The following is a 17,370-nucleotide window of genomic DNA, read 5'->3' on the forward strand; positions in this document are numbered from 1 at the left end:
ATTGAGTGAGATGACACAAGAGTTAAGGGAAGAGGCACTGACAATGTGGCAAATATATTCATAAATCTATGTGATGAGACACCGAAGTTCTACTGCTTCTTCAGCAATAAAACAACTAAAGAACAAGATGCTGTTTTATTTGTTTGTTTTTGTAGCCATTATTTCAGACCAATGACATTACAGTCTGTAAGTTTAAGTGATAGAATCACAGGTACCTCTAGGGTCAATCAACAATTTCTGTAGTAAATTAGTTACAGTAAAAGACAACCAAAAAACAAAAAAGGTCTATTGGTTGCAATTTGGCCTTTTTCATCCACAACCACACCCATGAAGGATCACACTGTAGAAATGAATATACTAAACTACCGAGGTATCACATGTAGTCGTCGTTGAATTTCTTTCCTAAACTGGAACTGCATTGATGCTACTTGTTCCCGTGTGAGGGCCTTGTCACAGGTCTGGTAGATCAATCTATAGCAAAGGCTGACCTGTTCAGTCTTTGCATGCTGAAAACGACTAAGGAACTCTATGGATATGACAGTGTCTTGGGACACTTCTCGGGCTACAGTGTGAAATTCTAGTTCATCAAATCCTTTTTTCTCATCTAACCAAAAACTAACATCGTGTGCATAGCTTGGAGGATACAGAGAATAGCTTTTGAAGGGTTCTATTTTCCCAGGGACAAAATTCCTCAGGAAACGGTTATCAAAGGTCCACAACATTCTCCAGTCAGAGATACCCCAGACAAGCATGGCTAATAGGTCCAAGTTTATAGACACAAACACAAAACACTGGTCTTTTTGTATAATGCTTATAGTAGATATGGTGACAAACCCAATAATCAGATCCTTGGCACCATCTGGGTCAAAATTATGACACTTCACACTAATCACATAATCTTTTCCATTTGGTTGGAGCACAAATTCCACTGCACTGCTCAACTCAGAGCCTTCCAGCAATGTCTGGGTCAGCAGGCTATCCAGAATACGCTTCAGGTGATCCAGTACTGACTGAAGACAACCATCCTTCAGATTTCGACTGAATGCAAGGATTAATAAAGTCTCATGAAATGCTGGCATCGTGAATGGCAAAATGAGGCACCTCCTAAAGACAGGTCCACTGAGGATATACAGAGAACCTGGGAGAAAGTCTGGTGCTTGGATGAGAGCCTGAACATGAACTAAGAGAGAAGGTCTAAGGCAGACCTTGGCCTGGCCATAGATTCCTTCTTCATAAGCATATTCCTTATCATCTCTTTTAGGACTATGGGGAAGGCTAAGTTCTGAAAATGACATTAGAAATTCATCCATATCTTGTGTTGTCCCATCAGTCAGGGACTCAGAATTTGAGTTGTCCTCAAGGAGACCAATCCAAAAGGCAGCTGATAGAATGTCACGGTTCCAGGAAGTGAGAACACTGGTGCTTCCTTGTGACAGCAAAGGGAAGGAACACTTCAGCCTTTTGAGAGGGAAAGCTTTGCCCAATTCAGCAATGAGTTTCTCATTTATGGTTTTGATAGGATGGCATGAAGGTGCTTCAAGGAAACGCCTGTTTAAACACACACAAAAAAATAACTTTTATAACTCAAAATAATAAATAACTACGACATAGTAGAATTAAAAACACAAATAGCTATAAAGAAAGGAATTATCCCTAAGTTGATCCTGGAAGAAAACAAATCACCTACCATTAGCAGAGATATCATGTGTTTTAGAATTATGACAGCCACCACTCAAATTATACCCAAAAATAAGGCAGTTTTTAATTCTAAAGAGGCTTGAGGAGACCAGGCTGACAAGTATTCACAGCACTAACACCAACAATTTATGTAGCATCCGTTCACTACATGGTTGCCAGCAATCAGGATACAGCTTGATAGAGATGCCATTTCCAGTAAAATAACAGGTTACCTGTTCAACTTTCCTTTAAGTGCTTCTGGTTCTGGAAAGGAAAACCACTGATCGCCCAGTCTGATTCTGAAAATTCTGGGTTGAAAACATTCAAAGGGTAAGCTCCGAGTGAAGATATGGTTCAAAGCCCCTTCGAGATGAAAAGTTTTATCTTGACTCCTGGCAAAATAGAAACCAAGTATAAAATCTCTCATTATTCAAGTGTGTCTAGAGAACTAATCAGGAAATTAGCAGGAGAAAAGTCTGTTTTTGAGCAGATAAGAAATCTTTTTTTTCATCATCAGCGAGAGACATGAAAAGAGCGGAAGGCTTAGACCTATACTGTTACTTACCTATATCCAGTGCACCTGTACCCTGGCACAGTCTCACAGCTGAAGGGGTGCACATCACTTAAAATGAGCCCTCCCAGAGCTGCCATGGCAACCACTTGCCAACTGTTGTGCCATTCTCTCCTGGGCTTGTCAGCAGGAGTCCCACCTTGTCCTCTACACAGTGCCACATGCACTTCTCCTGCCTCTGCAAGAACATCTGCACAACTAATGGGGGGAAAAACACCAGCCATTTATCAAAAGCAGGTAGAAATTCTACAGGAGTTAGGAACATGTACATGGTTTGGCTGCTTAGACTGGACTTCAAATAATTAAAACCCAATTATACACATTTACAAAAATCTATTCGATTTTAAGCTAGTTGCTTTTGAGTCGATTCTGACTCATAGAGACCCTACAGGACGGAGCAGAACTGCCCCATGGCGTTTCCAAGGGGCGGCTGGTGAGTTCGAATTGCCGACCTGTAGTTGGCAGCCAAGCTCTGGTGGTGCAGCCGTCAGGTGTTCGGCTGCTAATCGAAAGGTCCACAGTTCAAATCCGTCAGCCACTCCCTGGAGACCCTGCGAGGCAGCTCTGCTCTCTGCTGTAGGGTTGCTGTGAGTTGGAATTAACTCCATGGCTACAGGTTATTAGATTTCAAACATGCAAAGAAAGTGACTGGAAGTAAATAGGAATGTAAATTCAATGTTCGACCCCCTAACCAACACTAGTGGCTGACACGGAGGGCTGTCCAGCTTTGTATTTGTTTTGTTCATCTGTAAGTCACAGAAAGGTCAGTGTCTACAAAGTGCCTATACATGATTCACTGCTTACACTGCTCCTCCCCATTTAGAAAGGTCTTTTGCTCCCCTCCTATTAAAATTTTACACTTCAAATGGTACTTTAAAATACTGCCTCTGTGAAGTTTCTTGACAACTATAATCCACAGAGACCTCCAACAGTATCACATATTTTGGCATAATAGTCTAAAGAACTGTTTTAAGTCTACTATAATTTCCAGAGGTAGTGACTATTAATATCCCCACTTTACAGACAAGGAAACAAAAGCATGGAAGGATTAAGTAAACTGGCCTAAAATCACACTACTAGTAAGTGGTGGGGCTGAGGTTCAAATCCACGCAGTGTGGCTCCTAAATCCACGCTTAGTCGTTGCACTATACTGGCTCTCATTACTGTGCATTTTCAGAAATGAGTGATCGTTCCTTTACATGCTCAAGAGCACACTATTTGTATTTTTATTTAGCATTTAGGATTATGTGTCTGCCGTTCCAACTTGATTGTGTGTTCCTTTCGGGCTTCATATTCTCCCTAAATCTATCGTAATAACTTAAACACGTCTGCCTTTTTTCCCCAATTAAAATGTTTGAGTGCAGTAACAATGTTATATGCATCTTATACATTTTGCTTGCAAAGGCTCTCCTTTTCCTCACCTTTGGAAAAACTTAGCAAGGAGCTCCCTGTTCTTAGCCACTCCAGCTTTGCGTCCACAGTGCGGGAAGTTGAAATAAATTCGATCAAACTCCCTGTCGTGCAGTTCAAAGGCATCTGCCAGCTGGGTGCAGTCTACACCAAAACGCACCTCTGCACCTGGCAAGGATAGTTTGGAGGTGCGAAATACAGACAGAAGGATGTCATAAGACCAGACCTGGAACCAGAGAAAAACGCCCCCTAAGGAGAACCGTAAGAAACCGCCCGGGTCTAGGTACACGGCAGGCTTCTTGTAAAGAATACGACCAAAAGCAATCCCCACGTTGCTCACATTTTCAGGTCCCCACCCTTCCCAGCCTGAAATTGGGCGGGCAGCTGGGCGGGGCTTCGCAAACGGGCTGGCCTAGCTACCTCGCTCGCGCAGGCGCCGCAGATTCTTCCCGACCACCGGATCCCGGCCCAGGTCGGCCGGGCGCTGGAGGCAGGTGGCGATAAGGCTTGTAGTACTGGGCTCCAGGGTCTCACTCAGAGCGGCGGCGAAGGAGAAATTCCCCTCCCCAACCAACAGGAGGCGCCGACGGGCCATGACCGCAACTTTCTCCCCACTAGCGTTCTCGGTGGCGCTTGTTTCTACGTCACTTCCTTCGTGGGCCTCTGGCCTCCCTTCTTCACTCGTCACTGGTTGATGACGCACCCAACGCGCCTGATTTTCTGGAGAAACTGGCGCAGCAACTCACAAGAGTAACAGTAACCATGACAGCAAAAGGTGGACGTCCATCACTCTGCGCCGTCACTTCCCTAACCTCTCGAGAAAATCAAAATGCGTTTTGGCCCATGGACGGCCCCGTCCGACTTCACATCTGCATGAGGTCACAAGCAATCACTCGAGCAGATTGCAAGCCTGGGGGAGGCAAGCTCTGAGTGAAAGAAGCGGGGCGGGGCGGGGCGGGGCGGAGACGAAGGAGGGGCTGGCCTGTGTCCCGCGTGTTCCTGTCACAGAGGGTTTGGTAACTGCTTTCATCTCGTCCAAAATGGATTTCGCCCCCTGTGTCTGCTGCCCGCAATTTCCCCAGGTGCTTCTCTACGTTTTATTCATTCAAGAAGTATTGAGAGCTTATTGTGTGCTAGGCCTCTGTGAGGGCCGTTGGGGAAATATGAGGCCACTGTGAGGATCTTGGATGTACGAGATTCGACCTATAATTTCACGGAGTCTGCAGTCTAGTGGAGAATGCACACAACAAAAGAAGCAATTCTGATATAGTGGGATGACTTCGGTAAGCGGAGTGATTCAGGATGCTGTAGGGGCACGTGGAAGGAGAACCTTACCAAGTTTTGTGGTGAAGTAGAAAGATTACCTGGATTAAGTGAACCTGAGTTGAAAGCTAAGGGAGAGAAATACACCTTACCTGGGTCAAGAGGAGCGAAGAAACAGAAGAAACAATGTGTGCAACAGCATGATGAAGGGACAGAAAAGTTCAGTTTGACTGAAACAGAGTTGGTGGGAGAGTGAGAAACAGATGAGACTGAAGAGTTAAGCAGTGGCCAGGTGAGCCATTATAAGAACCTGGGTCGCTACGAATTGGAGTCGACTCAACAGCAGTGGTTTTTTGGGTTTTGGACCTTATTCTAAGAACAGTGGACAGCCACTGAAAGACTTTAAGTAGGAGGATGACAATTAGATTTCATTTTCAAAAGTTCACCTTTCTATGAAGAATGGACTGGAGAGGAACAAGGCTGATGGCAAAGAGATCAGATATGAGGCTGCTGCGCTGATCAGGCATGGGCCAATAGTGATCTGAATGGGGAACTTGGTAGTGGGAATGGAGGGTAGTGAACTGATTTAAAAATCAACGTGACCTAGTGATTGGATGGATATAGGAGACTGAGAGAGATGTCAGAGCCAAAGATAAGCCCCAGGATTCTGGTTTGGATAACTGGGTGGATGGTGATATCTGTCCTTATAACTCCGGGGCTGTGTGACCTAAGTCTGCAGTCTGAGTACTGTTGCACTTTGTGGGACGGTTCCTCTTTCATCATGCTGTTTGGTGACATCAGCACATCTGTCTTCACAAAGGCAGGTGGTCTCAGGGCAGTTACCAAGGATGCCATCCTTTAAAGCTACAGTATTGCCTTTGTCCCTTCCTGTGGAAAGACGTGTGGGTTGCGGCTCCCCAGTCACAGCCACAGGGTTTCTGGGTTATCTACATTCTTTCTTTGCCTGAAGAACCAGAAAGGCTAGGTTTGATGGCATCTCTTAATAAACATGGAACAGCTGCATAAGGATTTCTGTCACTCTCCTAGGAAAACTTCAAGCAGCACAGGCTACTCAACATCATATCACTCTTCAGTGAAGGTATTACCTTGCTCCTAAACCAGGGAAACAGTCTCATTTTTTGAAGAAAAAAAAAATGGTTAGGCTTTCGATCTCTTAGCAAAAAAACCATGAAATTCAGACATTGATCATCTGGTATGTGCAAAGTGCTATTGTTTGCGAGGGCAGGCAGAGGGAGAGTTTGCAATTGTGAGTAAGACACTTAGGGAGAATACAGTTCAGTAGAGGAGATAATAGATGTACTTGAAGATTCTCTAATGTAAGGCAGAAGGTTATAAATACAGTAAATGGTAGATAAAGTTCTGTGTGAGATAAAAGGAGAGAGAAGCTCAGAGAAAGTATCAGGAGAAATGGTATTTGAGCGGGGTCTAGAAGGAAAGAAACTATCATTTCTTGGTCATTTACTGTGTTGTGTGGTTATTCAACTTCCACTTCCCTGTATATTCTTTGACTACAGCAACACCATCCACCCCTAAATCCTTATATCTCAAAATTACCTGAACATTTAGCTAGTTCTCCGGATAGTATTGGAGTTACAAAAGGCTTTCTTATATCTTCTCGGTGGGACCGTGTCATCTATTCAGCTGTCTGCTACTGCTGATTGAGAGAAGAGGTTAAAGTGTTCATGGAGAGAAAGAAAAAAAAAACACAACAATTAATTTTCAAGGAAAGCCTTGATCCTTAGTAAAGTGCGTTTATGTCCTACCTGGCCATGTAGAGCAGAGGGTGGGAAAAGAATGCCTTTTCTGCTCTCTTGTTCAACAAGCTTTTCTATTCTTGCCTTTTCTCAGAGACAAGCCCTCATCTGTTTCCTCGAAAACCCACACTGTGGCAGCCTCATTAATGCAGATGGTCATGCTGAAGTGTGGACAGATTGGAATGATATGTCCAAGTTTTTCCAATACGGGTGGAGATGCACCACTGATGAGAATGCTTATTCAAACCGTACCCTGATGGGCAACTGGAACCAGGAAAGATATGACCTAAAAAATATTATACAGCCAAAACCTTTGCCTTCTCAGGTAATTTAACTTTCTCTCTTTTTGTTCTCGTTGTTTTGTCTCTTAGCAAAAGAAATGCCACATACCACTTTAGAGGCAGGAATCTGATAACTTCTAACACTGGAATCTCTCAGGTCTCTGTTCAGTGAAGTAGTTGGGGGAGGGGGAACAGTCCTTAGCTGGAACACATACCTGACTTTACTATCAAGTTGAATATTATATTATCTGAAAGTATTGAAAAGATGGGTAGTACTCTATCTCTTGCTTCTGTTTGGACTTCATCCATTTATCTACATAAATATATGACTTCTGTGTCAGGCCAGCTTCTCCTCTGATCTTTGCCTGCTTAGACCTGTTATTACCTGTGTCTTGCCCTTAAATCTCTCCTAAACAAACAGACATACAAAAAATATAATTACATGTAGACATCTAGTCCATCTAAGATATGATAGAGGCCATTAGAATTCATGTCATTGTGTCCTCTATGTCCTGATAACAGCAAGACGCCTAGATGCTTAATCTATTGATTTTTCTTTCCAGTTTGGACACTACTTTGAAACAACATATGATACAAGCTATAATGACAAAACGCCACTTTCAACCCATAGTAGGTGGACTATTCTTTTTAATTTTTATATTCTGAGGACCTAACTCAGTGCCTGGAACATAGAAGGAACTCAATTAAAAGTATACTGAAAGAATGAACAAATGGATGAATGAATGTAAAATTTCTCTTTTTTTCAATTTTGGCAGCACTTACTGTCTGTTCCCTTAGAAATAAGAGTGAGACCAGCTACTAAAACTCCTTGTTATTGACTAATTCTATTTGTCTCTTCTTTTCTTTTCCATCAGGATTTAAGCGAGAGCCTCACTGGTTCCCAGGACATCAACCTGAACTGGATCCTCCTCAATACAAATACACAGAAAAGTCAATTTATATGAATAGCTATTCAAAACCTCAAATCACGCATCACCTTGAGTGTGTACGGGATCTTAATAATGGCCAATTTCAGGGTCCAGGATTCTCAGAAAGAATAAGAGGTTTCATTTCTTCAGAATAGAATGTAGGAGGGAGCATATTCTAAGCACAACTAAGAATTTAGCTTGCTGTAACGCAGTCTCACTCTGTGAATAAAGTATTCAGAAAATATTCTCTACCCCCTTTTGTTGTTTTAACAAAGCTATAAATATCAAATTTAAGTTAATTATATCTACTCTTAGTTCTATACTAGGGGTATTGTAGAAGGATCTAAAAAGAATTTTCTCAAGTTTAAACCACTCTGTTCTTGCTTGCCTTCCATCAGCGGCAGAACTGCAAAATCCAGATCACTTAGGTTCTGTTTGACTAGCTGCTTTCTGGACAGAAGCCTGGTAGTAGTCATTGTCACGAAGTGTGCATTGTTGTTGAGTTCCTGGGTGGTGCAAACAAGTTACCGTGCTCAGTTATTAACTAAAAGGTTGGAATTTCAAGTCCACTCACAGGCACCTCTGAAGAAAAGCCTGATGATACTTCTAAAAATCAGCTATTGAAAACCCTGCGGAACCATCACTGAAAACACAGTAAAAATTTTTTTTTTTTTTTTAAAAAGAATGCACTATGGAACACAGCTCTGTTCTGAGGCGCATGGGGTCACCAAGAGTCAGAACCAATTTGACAGCAGCTACAACTAGTTGCTGCCTTAGCGAACGTTCCTTCTTGAGTGCTAAAACAAGAAAAATATTTTTGATATTGTAGAGAATTTTGAAAATATGTAAAAGACAGAATAGTACAATATACTCCCATTTATCATTATTCAGTTTCAACAACTTATAACCAATCTTATGTACCCATATCTACTTTACTTCTTTCTGTGTAATTTTGAATCAGACCTCAGAGTTATATAATTTCATCTATAAATACTAGAGTATATAGCTCTAAAAGATAAGGGCTGTCAATTGTCAACTCCCCCACAAAGATCATTGGGGAAATGTTGATCCAAAAAACCAATCTTACTGCAGCAAGGATGAACACCAACTTGACAGACTTAGTAATGACTCAAAAGGAGGATGTTAGAGTATTAACAGAGCTTTGGGATAAGGGCTCAATTGGTGAACCTTTAAAAGTGGGGAACTGGTAGGGATTGGGTAAAGTTTTTGAATAGTTTAGGTGGTGAACACAGGGAAGTAAGGGCCTTAATTTTATTGTGATTAAATTTATCAGTGGTTTTCTTTTTTTTGTCTCCTGTCAAAGATGACAGTATAAAATATGGGAAATACCGATAGTTATTATTTTTTTTTTTTATGTAGCTAGATATATAATACATAAAACTAAAAAACCAAACCTACTGCCATCAAGTGGATTCTGGCTCACAGTGACCCTATATGACGGAGTAGAACTGCCCCATAGGGTTTCCAAGGTTGTAATTAAAGTAGAGAGAATACTTTTTTCTAGTGTTATAATATAAAGTAGAAAGAATATATTTTCTAGTTTGTTTTAATATAGCTGTATAAACTGTGATTAATCTCTAGTCTTTAAAAAATGGCACAGGTTCTGTTCAAGATATAGCTGAACGGGCCTGTTCCACTCTTAACATAACAAACATGACTGAACTTTGTTTTACAAATGGCCTTCAGCCCACAAGACAGCAGCTCAGAAGGCCACCTGACACTTTTGATCTGCAGCTTTCTTTCTTGCTTCTTATCTCAGTGTAGACTTGGCAGAACAGTTCCACTAGCCGAGAGATTCTTATGTAAGTTTTTTTCCAGCCTGTTACAAACACAGAGTCCAGATGTCTGATGTACATATCTTTTGTTTAATAAAGAGTTTCTTGTGATTGTTTTGTGATGTATAAGACCATCTGTGGGCTTTGTGCTTAAAAACATTAGATAACCCTGACCTTCCCCCTATAAAACCCTGCCGCTAGCTCTTTAGAATTAGACAGAATTGAGAAAAATTTAACCCCCTCTGTCTCTTGGATACCAGTGTTCAATAAAGCCCTCTTGCTGCTTACCTCCTCCTCTCTTAGTAGTGGCTTTGTGGCAGGCAGCTTGAATCCGTGATTTGCAGTAACATAATCTTCATGGAAGCAGACTGCCATGTTTCTCCCGAGGAACGGCTGATGGGTTCGAACTGCCGTCCTTTCGATTAACCACTGTGGAATCAGGGGTCCCATAGATGTACAGATAGATAGATATGTACATATATCTAGATATCTATTTAGGTGTTTTTGTATATCTGTTTTTTGGTTATATATCTATTTGTATATCTCCTATATACCAACTCGTTGCTGTTGAGTCGATTCCAACTCATAGCCACCTTATGAGATAAAGTAGAACTGCCCCATAGGGTTTCTAAGGATCGGCTGGTGGATTTGAACTGCTGACCTTTTGGTTAGCAGCCAAGCTCTTAACCACTGCACCACCAGGACTCCGTATCACATATATTACCTCCTAAACCTTCATTATTTTATGCTTTGTATATACATGTGGGATTTATGTTATATATGATGTGAAGGTAGCATAACGCCCTCCAGATTCATCCATGTTGTGAGATGCTTCACAGATTCATCATTGTTCTTTACTGTCGCATAGTACTTCATTGTGTGTATATACCATAGTTTGTTCATTCCTCTGTTGATGGGTACCTAGGTTGTTTCCAACTTTTTGCTATTGTGAACAATGCTGCAGTGAACATGGGTGTCTTATATTTTTTCTATAAGGCTATCCAGTTGCCCCAGCATTAGTTATTAAAGGGACCATACTTTCTCTATTGCTCTTCAGTGCCATTTTTATTATAAGTCAAGTGTCTGTGAATGCAGAAGTTGGTTTCTTATATTCCGTTGGCCTAGTTGTCATTGAGGTTCCTGGATGGCACAAGCAGTTTGTGATTGGCAGTTCAAACCCACAGATGGCACCGAGGAAGAAAGGCCTGATGATCTGCTTCCATAACGACAACAGCCAAGAAAACCCTATGAGGCAGTTCTACTCTGTAACACATGGGGTCACCATGAGTCAGAATCAACTCAATAACAAACGGATTTGGGTTTAGTTGTCATTCTTTGTGCCAATACCTCACTATCTTACTTACAATAGTTTTATAATAAGTCTTAATATCTAATAAGTCAAGTCTTTTTACAGTGTTTTTCTTCAAGGATATCTTAGCTAATTTTTTACCCTTTCCATTTTCACATAAATTTTAGCATTAGCTTGTTAGGTTCCTCAAAAAGAATCTTGTTCAGTTAGTGATTGAAACTTAATTGAATTGTTAGATCAATTTTAGGAGAATTGGCTTCTTTACATTATTGAGTCTCTGAATATCACTTTTTTTTTTTAAGATCTTTAATTTCTCTCAATAACGTTTTATTTTTTTTACAGGGAGATTTTACACCAACGTAATCTTTTGTTAGATTTATCCTTCGGTATTTGATAGTTTTGATGCTATTCAAATCTTTTAAAATTTTTGTTTATTTTTATATTGGTAGTACATAGAAATAGAAATGATTTTTTTATCTTGACAGAGAAGTATCCAACAAGCTTAATAAACTCAGTTCTACTCTGTAACACATGGGGTCGCTGTGTTGGAATCGACCCAACAGCAAGGGTATGATAATTTTATGTTTAACTTTTCAAGGAGTGGACAAACTTTTCCACAGCAGCTGAACCATTTTACAATCCCACCGGCAATGCACAAAGATTTCAATTTCTCCACATTCTTACCAACACTTGTTCTTTTTCATTTTTCTGATAATAGACATCCTAGTGGGGGGTGAGGTGACAAACCTGTTTTTTTTGTTCTGTATGCTTTTTGCCAGAAAAGTGACCTTTGTTATTTGTTTTGATTTGATTGCCTTAGATAGAATAGATGGAATGTTCATTCTTCATTGAAGCCAGTGGTTCTTAACCTTGGCCAATTAGAATCATCAAGAGTTCCTATTAAGGGCCCAATAGCAAACATCTTAAGTGGACATCTTAGAATCTTGAAAAGATGTCTTAGAGCTGTATTTTTACTTGCTTGCCTTTACACTTGATTCTTAATTTCTTAAAGGCAAAAAAAATGTCTAATTTTATAACTGGCACATAACCGATAGCCATCAAGTTGATTCCAACTCGTAGCGACCCATGTGCTTCAGAGTAGAACTATGCTCTATAAAGTTTTTTAAAAAATAATTTTGTGTTTTCGGTGAAAGTTTACACAGCAAATTGGGTTCCCATTTGACAATTTCTACACAAATTGTTCATTGATATTAGTTATATTTTTCACGATGTGTCAACATTCTCTTTGACTGCGTTCTGATTGTTCTGTTTCCAGTGCTCTAGTTTCCCTGCCTCTCTTATCTTCTCTGCTTTAGAGTCATTGTTGACTTCTCAGTCTCCTGTCGATGGTTTTTTAATGGAGCATTGTATTCACAGTTAATATCCTTTATTTTGTGTCCTAATCTTGTATTTCACTCAAAGGTGAACTTGAGATAGTTTTGGTTCAAGGTTTAAAGAGTATCTCTGGGCAATAGTCTCAGGAAGTCTTCTAGTCTCAACTGGTCCAGTAAGTCTAGATTTTTTAAGAACTTCAGTTCTGTTCTGAGTTTTTCTTCCATTCTGTCAGGGTCCGTCTGTTGTGGCCCCAATCAGAATGGTTGGTAGTGGTAGCAGGACACCATCTAGTTCTTCTGGTCTCAGGGTAGGTGAGGCTGTGGCTTGTGTAGGCTTGTAGCCCTGAAGACTAGTTTCTTCTCTGAGAGTTTATTTTCCTTCTGTCTCTTTTGCTCCTGATGAGTAGAAACAAACGGTTGTATCTTAGATAGCTGCTCGCAAGATTTTAAGACCCCAGATGCAACTCATCTCACTCCATAGGGTTTTCATGTTGTAATCTTTATGGAAGCAGATTGCCAGGCCTTTCTTCCATGGCACCACTGGGTGGATTTGGACTGCCAACCTTTTTGTTAGTAGCCCAGAGCAAACCATTTGTGCCACCCAGGTACTTAATTGGCACATAATAGTCATTAAAATATTATTTAATGAGTAACCATTCTAAATCTTCAGAACGAAGATCAAAACCAGTGCAGTCACATCTTCAGAATAAGAAGTGAAATGTAAAATATAAAATAAAACTGAATTTTTCTAAGCATGAAAATGTAACATTTCAAAATTAATTCATTATGTACAGCCATTAGGCAAATACATCCGTCTAAGAGTCGGAATCGACTCCACGGCACTGGGTTTGGTTTTTTTGTTTTAGTCTTTTAAGGGTTTCTGAAATTACATGTATTGTTATATACATATTTCCCAGAATAATTATTTTAAAAAATGCTAGTTAAAAAAAAAAGCACTTAGCACAGTGTCCACTGGGCAGTAAGTCAGTAAGTGCTCAATAAATGTTATTTTTAGTTGCCATTGAGTTGATTCCAACTCATGGCGATCCCATGTGTGCAGAGTAGAACTGCTCCATAGGGTTTTCTAGGCTGTGACTTTTTGGAAGCAGATCTCAAGGTCTATCTTCCGGGGTGCCTCTGGGTGGGTTCGAATTGACAACCTTTTGGTTAGTAGTCAAGCACTTAACTGTTTGTGCCATTCAGGGACCTTCAATAAATGTTGGCTAATTTTTTTTTTTCAAATGCTAGTTATAATTGCCTCAACAAACTCCTAACATAATTCATACACAGGGAACGAAGTAGAATTCTGGAAGAGCTGGTTATAAAGCACCAAAAAACCTCAAGATTAATGAACTAGAAAAGTTCTATGCTAGCCGCAAACAGGATGTGATCTGGAAAACAGTAACAGTAAAGAACTAGTCTAATTAGACAAGATAACAAGAAAAAAGGTAATCTTGCATATTCTGAAGAGATTTTTTGTATTGAACTTTAGATGAAGATTTATAGAGCAAACTAGTTTCTCATAAAACAATTAGTACGCATATTGTTTTGTGTCATTGGTTGGAAACCACACAACGTGTCAACACTCTCCCCTTCTGGACCTTGTGTTCCCCATTACCACCTTTCCTGTCACCTCCTGCCTTCTTGTCCTTGCCCCTAGGTTGGTGTGCCCATTTAGTCTTGTTTTGTTTTATGGGCCTGTCTAATCCTTGCCTGAAATGTGAAGCTCTGGAGTGACTTCATTACTTAGCTAAAAGCGTGTTAACGGACCATAGTCTCAGGGTTTCTCCAGTCTCTGTCAGACCAGTAAGTCTGGTCTTTTTTGTGTGTGTGTGTGAGTTAGAGTTTTGTTCTACATTTTTCTCCAGCTCTGTCCAGGACCCTCTATTGTGATCCCTCTCAGAGCACAATCTAATTATACTAAACTCAGTCTGGTGGAGGCTGTGGTAGTTGTGGTCCATTAATCTTTTGGACTAATCTCTCCCTTGTGTCTTTGGTTTTCTTCATTCTCCCTTGCTCCAGACAGGGGGAGACCAGTGGAGTATGCTAGATGGCTGCTTACAAGCTTTTAAGACCCCAGACGCTACTCACCAAAGTAGGATGTAGAACATTTTCTTTATAAACTATGCTATGCCAGTTGAGCTAGATGGTCACCAAGACCGTGGTCCCCAGGCCTCAGCCCAGTATTTCAGTCCCTCAGGGAGTTTGGATGTGCCTATGGAAACTCTGGTGGCGTAGTGGTTAAGAGCTACGGCTGCTAACCAAAAGATCAGCAGTTCAAATCCATCAGGCGCTCCTTGGAAACTCTATGGGGCAGTTCTACTCTGTCTTATAGGGTCAATACGAGTCAGAATTGACTTGATGGCAATGGGTTTTTTAATGGAGCTTCCATGACCTTGCCTTGTACAAGTCGTGCCAACTTCCCCAGTATTGTATACTATTTTACTCTTCACCAAAATTACCACTTATCTATTGTCTATTTAGTGTTTTTCTATCCCCAGTCCTCTCCTCCCTCGTTGTAACCATCAAAGATTGTTTCTTTTTGTGTGTAAACTTTTTCATGAGTTTTTATAGTAGTGGTCTCATATAATAATTGTCCTTTTGTGACTGACTTATTTCACTCAGCATGTTGTGAGATGCTTCGCAGATTCATCATTGTTCTTTACCGTTGCATAGTACTTCATTGTGTGTATGACCATAGTTTGTTTATTCATTCCTCTGTTGATGGGCACCTAAATTGTTTCCATCTTTTTGCTATCGTGAACAATGCTGTAGTGAATATGGGTGTGCATATATGTCTCTTCAACAATGGCTCTTATTTCTCTAGGATATACTCCTAGGAGTGGGATTGCTGATCATATGGTATTTCTATTTCTAGCTTTCTAAGGAAGCACCATATCATTTTCCAAAATGGTTGTACCATTTTACGTTCCCATCAGCAATGCATGAGCGTTCCAGTCTCCCCACAGCCTCTCCAACATTTGTTATTTTCTGTTTTTTTGATTCATGCCAGTAATGTCAGGGTGAGTCTGAAGATTTTTTTTAAAACATAAATATCATTATCTAAAAGTCAAGTGTGATTTAAGACCAAGTTATTAAAATTATGTCTGCTTGAGATCACCCCTTATAATTCACTAAATTGATTATAGTTAATGCAACCTTAAAATTATATCAGAAATCATTATTTTGATACACAGTTCCTAGAGTGTTCCTTAGTTTTTTACACTATTTTAAGTCCTACCAGTAACAGAAAACTCATGTCCAAATAAACAAAAATAAGACATGAGACTTCTTGATATAGGTTCAAGAATTGATTAATTCAGTAATTCAGTGATCTGTCAAGGACTGAGAGTCATACCATATTCCTGCTCCCTTCTTCAGCATATCACATTTTGGGTGTCACGTTCTCATGCCCCAACATCCGGAGACATTCATATACAAAAAGATCGCTTTTTGTATATGTATCTTTTTTAAAAGCTTAGAAGCCTTGGGACTCGGGCAGACATGACTCTAGCAGCATGCTTGTCCATTTTCCTACTTTTGTCTGTTCTGTAATATTTCCTTGAACTCCGGCATGCTTGTTGGCTTCCCGCTTTTGCCTTTTTTAATATATTTTGAATAAAACTTTCTTTATGCTTAAAAACAAACAAACAGAGAAGCCTTTTCTAGGAGCTTCTCCAGCAGACTTTCTTCGTGGCTTATTGATGAAAATTGGGTGATAAACCTTTCAAAATCAGTCACTAGTAGAGGAAACGGAATTTCCACGATTTATTTGGACTAATCAAGATTGTCCACCAACAGTCAGAACTTTTTTCACCTTCCCTGAGCACATGGCCTAGGAAGAATGTAATAAATACCTAAACCATTCTGAGGTACTGTTGACAAATTGAAGCGGGTAAGTAGCTGTTGGGTAGGCAGCCAGGAGTGTCTACAACAGAGCCACAAAAATCATTAAGTTTAGAAGAATCTGACTTCTGGCTAGATCATAGCATTTCAGACTATTAGGAAATTGTTATTAACGGCATTTTGAACCTGTATAGATTTCAATTTATATTGCCTTAGTTCCATGCCCTTGCATCATGAAAAACTTAGACAACTATTTTGTATAGAATATTTTAAAAGCTGTAGGCTTTGTGAGGGCAAGAATCGCACTTTACTTCATGGTCAGGTAGCAACTCTTGAGAAGTAAGAAATTCTGAAGCTGCTAGAGGAAAAATTAGAGTAATCTCTAAACGCTTATGCCAGATAACCTGTTGTTGTTGTTGTGTGCTGTTGATTGGATTCCGACTCACAGCAACCCTATAGGACAGAGTAGAACTGCCCCCATAGGGTTTCCAAGAAGCGGCTGGTAGATTCCAACTGCTGACCTTTTGGTTAGCAGCCTGAGCTCTTAACCACTTTGCTACCAGGGCTCCCAGAACTGCCCCTAGCAGGCCTATTTTTCATTAATTGGGTTAGAAGTTTTGTCTAGACCCACAAAAGTGAAATGGAGGTATTTTTGTAGGATAATATCTTTGTTTAAACTAAATAATAGAATCACTTATTGATCAGTTAGTAATTCTGAAACTTAACTTTCTCCTTCTGGGTCATCAGACTGGATGTCTCCCAGTCTTAGTTCAATAGGCGTTTGCTGGGTAATTCAGAGACCGCATCTGAGAGGCTTGTTCAGTGATACTCACCCAAGTCCTGTTTATTGCCCTTGTGAATCAGCTGAAGGCAATGCTTATCGGTAGGAAAAGGTCAAATAACACTGCAGGCACATCTACTCCCCAGTGACGTAATTAATATTAGCCACGTACTAAGATCTTTTGTATGTTGTTTTCCAGAGTTTACTCCAGTTGTTGAAACTGAGGGCTAAAATCAGAGAGGAATAAGAGGAACTGACATTCTTAGAACTCTGGCAGGGGCTTTACTTACTCCTTCTCCTTAATTTACCCCTTCGAACAAAAAAAAAAACCTAAGCCCATTACTATTGAGTCAATTCTGACTTGTAGTGACCCTACAGGACAGAGTAGAATTGCCCCA

General features: G+C 40.3%; 2 protein-coding genes across 6 annotated transcripts; one reads left to right on the forward strand and one right to left on the reverse strand.

The window, feature by feature from the left end:
* Window positions 1-121: 121 nt before the first annotated feature.
* FDXACB1 (ferredoxin-fold anticodon binding domain containing 1) lies at window positions 122-4,585 on the reverse strand. Of its 3 annotated transcripts, none has more exons than XM_003415623.4 (5): window positions 4,079-4,585; window positions 3,670-3,826; window positions 2,243-2,446; window positions 1,911-2,069; window positions 122-1,548 (listed from the first exon to the last, which is right to left on the reverse strand). In XM_003415623.4, the coding sequence occupies exons 1-5, from the start codon at window positions 4,251-4,253 to the stop codon at window positions 363-365; spliced, it is 1,881 nt and encodes a 626-aa protein (XP_003415671.1). In that variant the 5' UTR covers window positions 4,254-4,585; the 3' UTR covers window positions 122-362. The 3 variants fall into 3 exon arrangements, with proteins under 3 accessions (XP_003415671.1, XP_023410548.1, XP_010593757.1); XM_023554780.2 differs by having other exon boundaries at window positions 3,670-3,884; window positions 4,079-4,184; XM_010595455.3 differs by lacking the exon at window positions 2,243-2,446.
* On the forward strand, window positions 4,525-14,393 carry CFAP68 (cilia and flagella associated protein 68). 3 transcript variants are annotated; one of them, XM_023554784.2, is made up of 4 exons: window positions 4,525-6,020; window positions 6,791-7,021; window positions 7,541-7,607; window positions 7,853-14,393. In XM_023554784.2, exons 1-4 carry the CDS (start codon window positions 5,931-5,933, stop codon window positions 8,059-8,061), a joined length of 597 nt encoding a protein of 198 aa, XP_023410552.1. In that variant the 5' UTR covers window positions 4,525-5,930; the 3' UTR covers window positions 8,062-14,393. The 3 variants fall into 3 exon arrangements, with proteins under 3 accessions (XP_023410552.1, XP_010593758.1, XP_023410553.1); XM_010595456.3 differs by having other exon boundaries at window positions 4,525-4,740; XM_023554785.2 differs by lacking the exon at window positions 7,541-7,607 and having other exon boundaries at window positions 7,853-8,056.
* Window positions 14,394-17,370: the final 2,977 nt, after the last annotated feature.

This window comes from Loxodonta africana, chromosome 7, assembly GCF_030014295.1.
Source record: "Loxodonta africana isolate mLoxAfr1 chromosome 7, mLoxAfr1.hap2, whole genome shotgun sequence".
Classification (NCBI taxonomy): Eukaryota; Metazoa; Chordata; class Mammalia; order Proboscidea; family Elephantidae; genus Loxodonta; species Loxodonta africana.

What these genes read in the sequence shown, in the direction of transcription:
- CFAP68 (XM_023554784.2), top strand. Translation starts at nt 5,931, where the DNA reads ATGGAACAGCTGCATAAGGATTTCTGTCACTCTCCTAGGAAAACTTCA. An exon ending in CAAAACCTTTGCCTTCTCAG is followed by an intron (nt 7,022 to 7,540) that starts GTAATTTAACTT and finishes TTTTCTTTCCAG; the next exon opens with TTTGGACACTACTTTGAAAC. An exon ending in AACGCCACTTTCAACCCATA is followed by an intron (nt 7,608 to 7,852) that starts GTAGGTGGACTA and finishes CTTTTCCATCAG; the next exon opens with GATTTAAGCGAGAGCCTCAC.
- FDXACB1 (XM_003415623.4), bottom strand. Translation starts at nt 4,253, where the DNA reads ATGGCCCGTCGGCGCCTCCTGTTGGTTGGGGAGGGGAATTTCTCCTTC. An exon ending in CTTGCTAAGTTTTTCCAAAG is followed by an intron (nt 2,447 to 3,669) that starts GTGAGGAAAAGG and finishes TCCCCCCATTAG; the next exon opens with TTGTGCAGATGTTCTTGCAG. An exon ending in TACAGGTGCACTGGATATAG is followed by an intron (nt 2,070 to 2,242) that starts GTAAGTAACAGT and finishes CTATTTTGCCAG; the next exon opens with GAGTCAAGATAAAACTTTTC.